General features: G+C 40.2%; 1 protein-coding gene across 1 annotated transcript in view; it reads right to left on the bottom strand.

Moving 5' to 3' along the window:
• The window catches only part of SPMIP7 (sperm microtubule inner protein 7), a 28627-nt gene extending 23111 nt beyond the window's left edge, over nt 1–5516 (bottom strand). Inside the window, 2 exon segments of the mRNA XM_086742952.1 lie at nt 5133–5308; nt 5310–5516. Of these exon segments, the coding sequence (XP_086599078.1) occupies nt 5133–5308; nt 5310–5516 (383 nt within the window).
• Between the last annotated feature and the right edge of the window lie 8796 nt (nt 5517–14312).

Below are 14312 nucleotides of genomic sequence, written 5' to 3'. Positions count from 1 at the left end.
GAACTACGACAATTACTTAAACTGGTCTCCTAATCTGACAAAGCAGGATTTAACGACAGATAAAGAATTTAGGGAATTTCTGGTTTGGATTCTGAGTCAGAAACTGAAGATGTACTCATTCATACTTCTAAGCTGTATCCCAGAAACCATGAATGCCAGAACATCTTTTTGCTTTGTTTTTAAAGAAAAAAGTGAGATTATAATGTCACCACATGAAATAAGCAGGGAAGTTTCACAAAACCATCAGTCCCACAAGCTTCACTGTGCCTCACTGTTGTTTGAAAACTATCCACCGTTTTTGACCTCTTATATTTTAAAATCAGTAGGAGTATTGACTTCAGTCAGCCCAGCAAGATATAATAATGCCAAATGAAAGGTTTACAAATAACTCTTTCAGATTCTTTTGCTTAGTTCTTTGTTGAATTGGTTTACTTCTCTGTGTAGATGGAAAATAAATATAACCCATTACTACTTCTCTCTCTTTTACTCTTTTGAAGGAAAAGGCCACAAATCACCCCTGAAAACTCATTATAAATAAGCATAAAAAACCAGTTTATATTGGAAAGATATGTATGACAAAAGAAGCAACAGAGAAACAACAAAGCTGTTGAATAAACAAAGCATCACTCTGCTATTGGGCATGTGAAAAACAAATGCACAGTGAAATACATAACTGTAGGGGTGATAGATAATCAAATCCTTCATGAAACCACAGCTGTTTTACTCAACGGCACTCAGCCCTCAAGAGATATTCTGAGTTTTTATGCAGTATTTCCAGATGACCTACTAGATTATTAGGCTGTATGCTATTACACAATTCATTGTGTTATGGGTAATTATTTAATAGACAGTCTTGAGCCTACTGCAGGCCACTTCTCATTCCTAGTTGACTTTGTTTATATACAACAATAGTTATGAGCTATGCACGTTATTTATGAGTGTCCTTGAATTGTTAATTTGATGTTTTTCAAGTTGCACTTTTTTTTTCTCTTTGCTTTACATGTTGTTGCCTCCAACTAACCCTTCTTCTCTCTCTTTCTGCAGGTAAAAGATTTATCTCACTAAGTACCTATGTTACAAACTGGTGCTGCACCAGCATTGCCTACAGTCGTGTTCTATCATTATTTGAAAGGTAGGAGAGGCTGGAATCCTGCTTTGATATGCCTCCCACTCAATGTGCTGCTTAATCCTGGATTACTCCTAGATGATTACTTCTCCAGAGTAATGATTACTCTGGAGAAAAATGCTTCTTGCTTTAGGACAGGAAGCACTGGAAAAGGAACTCTTCCTACAAAAAGACCATTGGGAAATTAGTATAATGCAATGACAAATATTTTAACAAGTTCTGCATAAAATTCTTCAACAGTATCTTAAAGTAACAATGGAATAAAGAGATCTTCACATGGATAAATAATTGATAAGAAGATCAGAGAAAGGGGCAAAGGGGTAAATGATCAGTTTTCCAGGTGGATGAAGATCACTGGTAGAGAGACCTGAAGGTAACCCATCTGGGCTTAAGACTTTGTTGCTTAACATATTCAAAAATTACCTGGAAATAGAAGGTTGGAAGTTAAATGATAGGTTCAAAAAGCAAGTGGATGTATTCATGAAGGCAAATCTATGAATCCATGACTACTAACTACAAATGCACCATCTTCTGGTCATTAATCCCTGGTCAACAAATCATCACATGATAGGAAAATATGCAGAGGAAGTACAATTATATTATTTGTTAATTATCCACAGCCTTGGATGGAATACTGTATGTCATAGTTTAACCCTGCTCTGGACCAAGCCATGCAGTCTCTCACTCACTTTCCCTACCCTCCAGTGGGACAGGGAGGAGAATTGGTAAAGAAAAGAAGACAAAACTCAGGCTGAGATTAAAAAAAAATGTTTAAGAGAACAACAGAAGAAAAGAAAACATAGATGGAAAATAAATACACAAAAAAACCCCCTAATAATAGAAAATACTGAAGCATATAATTCACAGTACAATAGCTCACAGTGGATTCTGATACCCAGCTTCTTCCTCCAGAGAAGCAGGAACCTCCCCTCAGTACCCTCCTCACTTATACACTGAGCATGATGTCACATAGTGTGGAATTGGCTAATTTGGGTAAATTACCCCAGCTATTGGTTAATTAGTAAACCCTAGCCACAGGTGCCACCATCTTGGACCAGATGACCTTTGAAGGTCCCTTCCAACCCTAACCATTCTATGATTCTATGATTCTCTCCCAGCTCAGGTGAAAATGAACTCTATCCTAGCTGGAACCAGGACACTGTATTAGTTGGGCTTTTGGACAAACCCAAATATGGCAACTCTAGTAGCAACATGAGTTAACTTCTTATTTCTTACAGAAAAGGGTTACTATCAAGTCTATAGGTAAACTCTATAGTGTTTCCCATTTCCCAGTTTTTGAAGAAAGCTGTGTCTACAGATGTGTCAGCTTCCAGTAGAAGCAAGAAGTCATCTCAGCTTCTTATCAGACTTATCAAACACCCTGCTTCCTTCTGCAATCCCCATGCCCACCTCTGCGTTACGCTATACAAAACAGAATAATAATTACAAACTGGATATAGGGGCTTCATTACCAGGTTTCCAGGTACAAATATACCTGCACAGTCGAATCCTGAGGTCCTCCTAAATGCTACGAAAAAACTTGAGACCACAGAGAAAAGGTTACAAAATTCTGTTGTCATATGAGTGAGAGAAGGGGACTCTACAGACAGTCACTGTCAGCTTCCTGAAGACCTTGTCTTCTCGCACTGAGCACCTTTCCCATGCCGAGTGAGAATACATGAAGAATAGCTCTTCAGCAGTCTCCCTTCTCTGGCAGACTCTGATTCTGCAGTCTTAGAAAGACTTTCTTTGACAGCTTCTCACTTTGCTTTGCTATCGCAGAGCCTCACTATTCAATGAACTTGCTTTGGTCAGCAGATGCAAAAGACTGCTAAGGAAGTTCAAAGTAACATCTGTTGACTGCCAAAGGCATAGCGCTACATCTTCTCACAACAGAGAACCTCCAGTCTACTGCAGATGTTTTATATACCTCAGCTCATCTGTCTCAGAGGCTGCTTCTGTTTCTGCTTTTTTTCCATTCATCCCCGACACGGTGGAGAAAGTGACTGTAGAATTTGGTTGCAAAATGCCTGACTGATCTCTCTCAGCACAACTTCCACAAACAACTTTGCTGTGGAATTTCTTGGGACTGACATCTAGAAAGATTAGCAACTTTCATCACATCACATGCCTGGGTGTTGGTAGTTGGGCTCTGAATCATATAGCTGAAATCTGGAATTTGTTTATGCAGTCTCATTAAAAATAGTAGCTTAAAACTCAACTACTTTTTATATTTATATTTACACATTTGTAGTTAAAACCTCAGCATCACAGGAAAACTTGTAAATGAATACTAGGTTTGGAAGAACATTTGCACATAAATAAAGAAATTTATGTTGGACTATATCTGTTTCAAAGTTTGACCCTGAATTAAGTTTGACTTTTTCCGATAGCTTCAGCGGAGTCAGTATTTTACTCTAACAGTGAACTTCACTCAATGAAAAATCACCAGAAAGCCACCAGACAGCTTCTGTCTGCTTTCTGGAACTACTCTCCATTTCAGATCACTTTCTTGACTGTAACTCGGGTTACTGACTTGATGACATTCAGTTTCAGATTTGTCTCTATCTGCCAGAGTATCTCCATTTCTGTCTCTGCTTTTCTCTGCATTGGTAACATTAATGGTCAGATACAATTGTGTCTCTCAAATCTTCTTTCCCCTTCACTTTTCCAGAGGCTTGCAGGAAAAAAAACAAAAAAACAGTTGATCAGTTTGGATTATGTCTGAGGTCTAATTTCATATGTAAATGGAGAACACAGTAGCTGAGAAATAAGAGTGAAAATTATATGGTAAGAACAAGAAGAGAAAGGAAAATTATGGAGTCTATTTTTTTTATCCCTTGTGGTTTCTTGGGTTCTTTTGGGTTCTGTTATATGACTGCAGTAAGCTTGAAGTGATTTAAAATGTGAAGTTCGAAGACAGAAACAAGCAAACAAAACCACTGCCTGAATTTATAGTACGTAGAGACTTTCTGGTGACAATAACATGGATAAAGTGTAGCTAGCTGTGAAGTGAGAGTGTTATCTCTGTACAGTAAAATGGAGCAAGGAGCTTATTTACATTTCTTTACCATGTTCTAAGAAATGCTTCCCCTCAACTATAAGCATGTTGCCTGAGTTCCCAGAAAATTTTGTTCCACCTGTAATGAGCATTTCTCTATGAAAATAGTTGGAATGGGCTTAATCTTTATAAAAATTCAACCATATTGCTTATTGCTAATTGCATCTGCCTTTAGAAGCCCTGGGTAGATATTTCTGCTTTCCAGAATTTTCATCAGAAAATTCTGAATAGTAACCACCAATCCAATTTTGCTTCTTGTTAAAAAGAGTAAATTGGCATTTTGATGCTGTAATCAATATGAAATTATCAGACCCAACTTTATGTGTAACACATTGATATAAAATAAGAGGGTAATAAGTACTTTGACCATGTGATGGCAGTCCTAAAGAACTTCTGTTCTGCAATCAGCTAGGCGCTGGAATATGTCTTTAAATGCACTGCACTGCAACTTGTCAGGAAATAGTAATATTCCAGGGGATTTCCCGACTCTGGAGTGATTTGCTATTCTGGTTTACATTAAAACAGGTTCTCATTAGAACTATTGTATATAACTTCACAATTTATATAAATACATTATTTAAAACATTATTTACCTTCAAAGTTTTTTTTTTTAAGTGTTAGAATGTTCCTTAGAATTTGCTGACTGGTACCTCTTTGCTACAGCAAAGTTGTGGTTTAGCCAAAACACGTCAGCTACTGAGAGGAAAATTAACTCCATCCACCACACAAACACTCTACTGCAGCTGTTACATTCAGTTCAAATATCCAGGGCAAAGATATGTTAGAAGGTTGTTCTTTCAGGCCCTTGGGGGATGGAGTTCAGAAACTAGTTTTATTTGTTAAGCATCACCAATTTATTTGGTGATTAAGAAATAAAAATAGTAGTCTGCTTTACCTCTGAGTCATGCCCTGACAAAAGCAGTTGACACAGCCCTGGAATTCCACCTTCTGTCCCCACTGTTTTCCTCCAGGAGGATCATCGGCCTCCTGCAGGCAGGCTGACCTCTCTTTCTTGTGATGGGGACCCGCTGGTGAGGTTTCACATCACTGTAGTCTACCAGGGATTCCATAGCTCTTCCAACACTGGGCTGCAGGTCAGCATCTGCTCCTGGACTCACAAAAACCTAAGCAGGGATCTACTAAAGGTACGCCACCCCTGTGTGGGAATAAAGGGTAATTCAGCCCTACTGGAGGGGTAAATTGATTGAATTTAAGGAAAGAGTGACTGTTTTTCTCTTCAAAGCTAGCAAAGTCATATCTATTCTCAGGACCTCTCACAACAGGCATGCACATCTTCTTTAACAGACTTTGATACTGTTGGCGATTCATCTTGTGAACTGGTTCAACTGACAAGGCGGACTTTTTAAATGCACTTGCCTTTCAGCTCCATGGGAAACCACAGCCGTTCTCTTCTATCGTCCTTATGTGGCAACAAACTTAAAGGCTCCACTTGCTCCTGTTTCTCCAAGTTTCTGAAGTTCTAGCCAACAAACCACAGTAAAACTAGAGGTCATCCTCCAGAAGATCAGTGCATAGAAACCATGAAGAAAGAGCAAGGCAGTGGTTTCAGTAGTGAACTCTTTCCTGAAAAGAGATTTATCAAGTATGGTACATAAAGAACAGAGCCATTGAATGAGCAGAGAGCTTTTTTTTCTTGCTTAGTAGTGATGGAAACCACCTCACACTGAAATGTCTCCTGGTGTGAAACATGGTCCATGCATATCACAGTAATATAGTCTTTCAAGGGGACCTACGTAGCAACTTGAAATGGCACTACAAATTACTTATTTATCTAGTAGAGAAAAAATTAAGACTTTTCAATCTTACTGAGAATTATATTGTGTTTTCACTGAAGTAATTTAAAATAAGCTTTTCTGTTGGTACCTGGATCACAGTTATTAAATAAACTGAAACACAGATTTAGCACAAACAAAATTTATCAAACACAACGACAGATAAATGCAAATCCAGAAAACTTACTTGGAATAATTACTTGGAATGAATAAATCACATAGACATCAGAGTTTTACATGCTTAATTACCTCCAGAGTTTTGCCATTTGTTCTTATCAGGTTGGCAAATTCATTGATCTCTCAGTTCAGAATATGCAGCACTCATTTCCTAATCCCAGACTCAATGGTATTCATTTGGCAATCTAAACAAAAGCAGTCTGATTTATAGAGGTCCTCTCTGCATTAATTCAGTGTCATCTGCAAAGGTCTGGCACTTTGGAAAAATCAAACTATGCTTATTTGGATAGCTCATTTCACACTATGGGAGCCTTTACTTTGTGGCCTTGTCAGGAAAAATTAGGGCACAGAGTCTGATTATTCTGTCATTTATCTTAGTCTCACAGAGAAGTAACTTCCCTGAATTCCTAACTTGCTCTTGATTAACATGAAATCAGAAATGGGCCTAACAGTTGTTACAGTACAGGTTTATAGCAATAAAAAGTTGTGTTTCATAATGCAGAATCATTATGAGGGGTTTTTTTTTTTTTGGAGTAGTTTGCTGATGGAGCAGGGAAAAAAAACCCAAACATCAACCTTCCTTTTTTATTAAGATAGGTTTTATATCGGTCACGAGAACTAAAACGGGTAAAAAGTGACAGCTTAGAACACTGTATATGCAGTACCGGCATTGTAAGGCTAAGCCGACACTATGAAAACACGGAACTTTCTGACACATCTCGTGTCCACTCCTGTCACACCTGTACATTTAAGTTAGTGAAAAGATACTTCCAGAATTTGACATCTGCCAGTCACAAGCCTTTAAGCCTTTAAAATGCCATGCTGGTGTCTACATTTACTGACACTCAGTTATCTCCATACCAAATATAATCAGCTTTATACTAGAAATAACATCCAGTGTGGCAGACTGATCTTTTCCCACACTGCTTACCTTCTCCTGGAAAGCTTTAGAAAAAGACGGCAGGAGGGGCAAAGACACAGGACCCAGGCAAGGCACCAGACAGAAGACATCACAAGGATGACTCATGTTTTGTGGCATTCATTTTGCAGAGTGAAATGCTATTAAAGATTTATCTTGGATTTTGTTGACAGGCATTCTGTGCAGATTACCCTGGGAAGTAAATTTGCCAAGTAAGGCTGGGTTAGTTCTACCGTCAATTTTCGGCAGTGATCCATGCTTTAAAGAAGCACATAGATGAGCTGATCATATGTTTCAGTTAGTTCTCTTTCCTAGATGTCTTTTAGGAAGACATGCTTCAGGATTCCCGCGGAGCTGTCTTTTTTGGTTCTTTGATGTAACCAGCTATTTCTGTTCTCTGGCACAGTAAGAACACACCAAATCTTACAATACAATGAATTTTTCCAGCCAGACTTTGCTTCCCAGGTAACTCATTCCTCCCCTCCTCTATTCTTTCAAAAAAATCCTTCCTCCACCCTACTACAAATTAAATACTCTTATGCCCCTTTTATCCCAGGAACATGCAAACGCCCTGGGATTCCAGGCATTTTCTTAATTGCCTTTTGTACCACCGCAATGAAGACTGAGGAGCACAGCTGTAAATGCTCATGACAGTGACTGGACCAGCACAGTTTCTTTGGTTTTGCAATGGAAAATGTTCCTTTTGTTCAGGAACAACTGCGCTGAAGCCAGTTCCTTGAACCTTCGTCCACCCCAGGTGCGGTCTGCACCACCGCAGCCCTGGCTGTTTCAAAAGGAGCTGCCCTTGGGGCGCAGGGGCGGGCGGGCTGGTGCGCTGATGGATTGGGATTAATTACGTACAACCCGGCGGCTGGGCGATTTCGGATGGAGCTGCCGCGACGGCAGATGTTTCCCTGGGGTTTGAGGATGTGAAAGCCTTCTCCTCCCCGCCCCTCGCTCCCCTCTTTCGCCGGAGATGCCAGCGCAGATCTTGGCGCTGCGGCTGGGAAAGCCCCGCCGCTGACTTCCCCGCGGCGGCTCGCGGCAGGGAAGGCCGCGGGGCGGAGAAGCCACCGCCACCCCCGCGGCCCAGCCCTCACCGCGCCGCGCCGGGCGGGGCGGGACTCGCCTCGCCTCACCGCACCGCACCCTGGCCCCGCGCGCCTCGCCCGCAGCGGCCGTTGCGGGCGGGTAACGGCTGCCGCCTCCCGGCCCGCCGCCGCCTCCTCCTGCCCGCGTCCGCGCAGGTGCCCTCCCGGCCGGTGGGGTGGCGCCGCTCGCCTCAGGCCGACGACAGCCGGGGCCTCGGCCAGGTAGCGGACGGCGGGGTCGAGCCACCGGCTGCCCCTTCCCCTGTGGCTTTTGTTTCACACCTGCCAGTGCTTTTCCCAGCTGCACCCACCATACATCCGCGGGATTAAACTTTCTTTAGGGAAGTGGAGGTGAAGATAGATGCAGGAAAGATAAAGGATTATCTAAGTAATATATATATATATGTATATTTTTCCCCCCTCAGAAATGAACAGTGAGTGCTGGGGAGAGGGTTGTTTCTCCTTCCTGTGTACCAAAGAGGGGGTGTAAGACCACAGGCGAGCTGCATGGGCAGGGAGTAGCGGGAGATGTAGGTCACTTAGGCTTTCTGATAGTGTTAAATTCGATTATTTAATTTGTACATTAGTGTGCATATGTGCCAGATCTTCTTATTCCATGGTCTACTTGTGATCGAGTTTCACCAGCTCCTTTAAAATGTCAAGGTCTTTTCCAGAAACAAGATCAGAGGTGAAGTTCAAAGTTGTTCTGCTCTCTGTGAAAAAAGGGAAAACAATGTGCAGTATTTCAGTATATGTTTACTGAAACGTCATGGTATTTCTTCTGTCTTTGGTTTTTAGTAGGCATAATAGAAATTGTCAACTCCAAAAAAGATACTTACTCTAATTTTATTGCACTGGAGTGTCATTAGTAGTGTCTGAGTTTAGACTGCTGTAAAGAACATGAACCTTTTCCTTTAAGGATTTTTCATTTTGATTTTTTGTTTACTAATGGCTCATGTGTTTTTCCTTAAGTGAGTAATTAAACTTTTTGAGGACAATGTGGAGCATATTTCTTATGATGTCTTAATTATATTTGACTTTTCTGAGCCATCTGAAATAAGTTTTCACCTTATTGAAAAGATACAACATTTTTAACTTTAGGTTGCTGTGTGATAAGGGAAAAAAAATCTCATTTTTAACTTCTGAAATGTTAGTGGTGTAATTGTCAGAAAGGAAATATGAAAGCTTACTTGAAAAGCATTACATATTTCATATCTTGTGAGCTTTTTATCAAAAGGGTTAAACTTAACTGAGACAGATTAGAAACTAAAGTTTGGTTTCTCCTATATGACTTCCATGTAACTAGTAATAGAAATGGTAATATTTCTTCTGCACAGCACTTAGTATCAATAGGCAGCTTAGAAATGCCAGCTATAATTAAACTACTTGGATATAGAAAAACACTTGACTATTAGCATGATTGAGCAAAATTAAGTAAGTAGCATTACTATTTATATGCTCTTTTGGTGCAGAAATCTCTATACAAAATTATCTCAAAACATAATTACTTTGAAAAAACTTTTAGCAATTAACCTAACTTAAATAAATCTTTTCCTCTCCCCTCCTGGAATTTTCATTTCTAAATGAATGAAACTATAGCAATTGAACATTCTAGTAATGCAGTACTTTATTAATTAATAAATTGATTGCTTAATTATTTAAGGCTTATTGTAAACTCTGTTTCCTGCCACTGGAATTTTCAGACCAAATTTAATTTTCTGAGGAATTATTGTGAAGATGACTAATTTTGCAACTGTAATGAAGTTGCAAAAGAAGAAGACTTTGAAGACTAAAAGATTCAGAATAAAATATTTTATGAAATAGTAGAATATACCTGATGTGAAACTTTAAGTGAGTGAATGGCATTCCCTTTCAACTCAATGGGCATAGGAATGAATGCTGATTTGGTCCATGCTGACCTGCCCAGATTCCTCCTTTGGGCAGGAAGTGGGAAGGGATCCCTCTTTACCTGGTGCTGCTGTGACTCCCTTGGATCAGGGAGGAGCAGGAAGGGTTGTTTGTGCAGGTACAATCCACCTGATAACTTCTGATCTCGAATTGAGACTCTTCCCTCTATAGACAGAAACCCTTTGAAATACATGAGCTCAGTTCCTCTGTGTCTGGGTAGAATTTATACATCTGCCAAGTACATTTTGAATGCATTAAACAGGATGTTATCATTTCACACTTAAATATAACTCGCTGCAGGATTTGTGGCCTGTTTCAGTGGCATAAATTAGTAATAAAGCTGTTGAATTTAACTCCATCAGATTTTAAAGTTGCCTGATGAATCCTCAAGTACCATAGATACTGCATATGGCAAATGTACCCTTGAATTCCAGTCTTTGAGAATGGCTCTTCAGCAGTTGGGAAGTTTGAATCACCCTGGACTTGGGGGTGAATTATCCTGAACTTCCATGTGTCTGATAGTGATGTAAAACTATTTTTCTTCATCTGTATTCTTCTGCAGAAGGAGCTGTTGCTCGCACCTTGTATTATGCCTGTAAGAAGAACAAGACAACAAGGAATCAGACCTTATATATTTCTAGTGCTTTGGGCTGCTTAAAACATGCAATTGGGGAATTAGTTCAGAAATCTCACTTATTTTCTCAAAATTAGTGGAACAACTTTTCCCACTCCTTGTTAAGTGCAGGTTCAGATTGAAGGGACAGAGTAATATGTTTAATGACTTTAAAATGTGGTTTAAGCAGTTCCCTTGTCCTATATTGGTTTTTTGTTGCTCTTTCTGTGGGACTTGATAACCTCTTGATACTTTTTTTTTTTTTTCCTATGAGAAGCATCCTTTTAACCTGATCACATGCACTCTTAAAATAAAGAGTGGGAATGGGAAGATCATTTGTGCTGGAGACTGCTGCAGGAAGTGCCATTTAAATTCCAGGTGATTAGGAGGAGAGCAAAGGAATTTAAGTAGGAAACGTAAAAAAAGGCTTGAAAAAAGTTTAAAAGGCAGTGTAGAAAGTGAAGGAAAGAGTGTATGAGAGTTGGGATTCGTATGGGGTCAGCAGCCGTTTCAGTCAGTATATGTTTCTATGCGAGTGAAATATGTATACATACAAAAAAAGTTGACTTTCTCAAAATCTAGCATGCAGTATCATTGACGATACTAAAAGAGTAATTCTGGAAGTTTTACATTATCTTCCTTAGCAGTAACTATATTGCTTCCACTTTTTGTAGTTCTTTTTAAATAAACAGTTCAAGAGCTCCATCTTTGGGTTTAAGCTATTATTGTAAAAAGATATTACTTTCCTTTTGCATTGATTTAGTGCTTAAATGTCCCATAAAGTTATGTATATCTGCTCATACCTTCTCCGTTTGCAGTGCTTAACTTTCCTAGATGCATTTTTTCAGTTGCCTTTTGATAAACTTTAAATACTTTCTTTATAAGATTGTTGTTTTCAGTTTTTCTCTCAAATAAATTAATATTTACTTGATTTTGGTGGATTATGTTTTTCCTTTCCAATTATGATACATAAATCAACTTGGCAGTTCATAAAATATTTATGGCCCGCGTAGACAGGTAATAGTGGCAGAAGGAATTTTAAAACAGGCTGATTTTCAAGTTTGATTTGTAATTTATTATAAATTAGTATGCTTTTATTAACATCAAAGCATATGCTGATTTTTGTCAATGGAGAATCTGATCATGTTCTGTTGTGACCTGAATTTTAGTGAAAAATTAGTTTTGTTTCTGCCAGTGCAGAAGAATTCTAAAAGGCGTAACACAAATATTCTAGTGAGAAAATTGTAATCTATTTTGTTTCTCAATAAAAATTCTCCAGGTTTTGTAGAATTCTTTGGGGAAAATGAAGTTATTTGAAGAAATTTGCTCCTTGTTGTGCTTTAGCCTGAGTCACCACAGTTTTTCATTCACCCTCCCCCTTCCCAGTGGGATTGGGGAAAGAAATGGGAAGAAAGGAAAACTTGTGGGTTGAGATGAAGACAGTTTGCTAGAATAGCAAAGGGAAATTACAATAATAACAAAATATAAGGATACTAAAATATACAAAATGAACAATACACGATTTCCCACCACCCAATGTCCCAATGACCGATACAGCCCGTCCTGAGCAGTGATCACAGAAATGAAACTGAGGAGCAAAAGGGAGCCAGCAAGGTAGCGAGCGATGCCAGTGAGCAAGAGAGAGATGAGTTGCTCCCCTCACTCTGCCTCGCGGGCAACCCCCACTTATACACTGAGCATGACGTTTATGGCACGGAATATTCTCTTTGGCCAGTTTGGGTTAATTATACTGTCTGTCTTTCGCCCAGTTTCCTGCACCTTCACATTAGCGAGACCTGGCAAGCCAGACAGTGTACTTGTTCTCATTAGCAGCAACTCATCACCAGTGTGTTTATAAACATTCTCCAGGTATGAAATCCAAAACACACTGGCTACTGAGAGGAAAATTAACTCCATCCCTGCTGAAGCCAGGACAGTATCCACCCCTTATTCCATACCATCTATATCATGCTTATATATATATTTATACACACACACACAGATATAATTTCCTCAATCTGTGGGCTATTCCTCCAAAGTCTGTTGAGTTCATTTAGTCCATGACTTTGGGCTCCATCTGTCGTAACAGTCTTTCAGGCCAGGAGAGATGGTACGTAGTGTGGAGTTGTTGCATGCTGCATTTGGAGATCGCAGTTGGTACATCTGGCACAGCTGGTGTATCATGTCCATGGTCTGCAAATTGAAGATGTTGATCTTGAGGAAGTTGTTGGGCACCAGTTCTAGTTCCATCACTGCTACACCTTGCTCAGTTTCATCGAAGCTCGTTCTTCACTGATCAGGGTGATTCTTGCTGCAATATCTTTGATATAACATGTAAGAACTACAGAAATGATGACATATAGTTCAAATTATTGGCAATTTTCACCTAAAATAAAATCTCCCTGAGATACACATCGAATTTCCCCATCCTCCTGCATCACCCACCAAGTATATCCAGGTCCTTGAGCAAAAGCAATCCTATGGGTGAATTTGCCTTTGCCCAGGGGAGGAATAACCCAGACTGTCTTCCCCAACGTATTCTTTACATGCACCTCATCCCCTTCTACAGTTCGTAAAAGTTCTGATTGGGCAGAGCCAGCTCAATTGGTAGATCTTCGAGTGTTGACTAACCAGGTGGCTTTTGCTAAACATGTGTAGAAGTTTTTGAAGGTCCCACTGCCCATTGCTCTCAGTGTGGTTTTCAGCAGTCCATTGTACCATTTGGTCTTTCCAAAGGCTGGTGCCTGATATGGGATGTGGTATACCCATTCAATGCCATGCTCTTTGGCCCAGGTGTCTATGAGGTTATTTCGGAAATGAGTCCCGTAGTCTGACTCAGTTCTTTCTGGAGTGCCATGTTGCTAGACAACTTGCTTCTCAAGGCCTAGGATAGTGTTTTGGGTGGTGGCATGGGGTATGGGGTATGTCTCTAGCCACCCAGAGGTTGCTTCCCCCATTGTAAGCACGTGGCGCTTGCCTTGGCAGGTTTGTGGGACTGTGATGTAATCAATCTGCCAGGCCTCTCCATATTTATATTTCAACCATCATCCTTCATACCAAAGAGGCTTTAACTGCTTGGCTTGCTTAATTGCAGTGCATGTTTCACATTCATGGATAACCTCTGCAATAGTGTCCACGGTCAAGTCCACCCCTCGATCACGAGCCTATTTGTATGTTGCATCTCTTCCTTGATGGCCTGAGGTGTCCTGGGCCCACTGAGCTAAAAATAGTTCACCTCTATGTTGCCAGTCTAGGTCCACTGGGGAAATTTTAATCTTAGCAGCCTGATCCACTTGCTGGTTGTTTTGATGTTCTTCAGAGGCTCGACTCTTGGGTACGTCAGCATCTACATGAAGTACTTTTACAACCAGATTCTCTAGCCAGACAGCAATATGTTGCCACAAGGCGACAGCCCAGATGGGCTTGCCTCTACGCTGCCAGTTGCTCTTCTTCCATTGCTTTAACGACCCCCACAGAGCATTTGCCACCATCCATGGGTCAGTGTAGAGATAGAGCACAGGCCATTTTTCCTGTTCAGTGATGTCTAAAGCCAGTTGGATGGCTTTCACTTCTGCCCAAGAAAGCATGTGTTTTCTTGAATACCCAAGGGTATTCAAAATTCTC

Source organism: Chlamydotis macqueenii, chromosome 2 (genome assembly GCF_036417535.1).
Source record: "Chlamydotis macqueenii isolate bChlMac1 chromosome 2, bChlMac1.mat, whole genome shotgun sequence".
NCBI lineage: Eukaryota > Metazoa > Chordata > Aves > Otidiformes > Otididae > Chlamydotis > Chlamydotis macqueenii.
The sequence above is the reverse complement of the archived record's forward strand: the minus strand, read 5'-3'. Positions and strand labels throughout refer to the sequence as shown.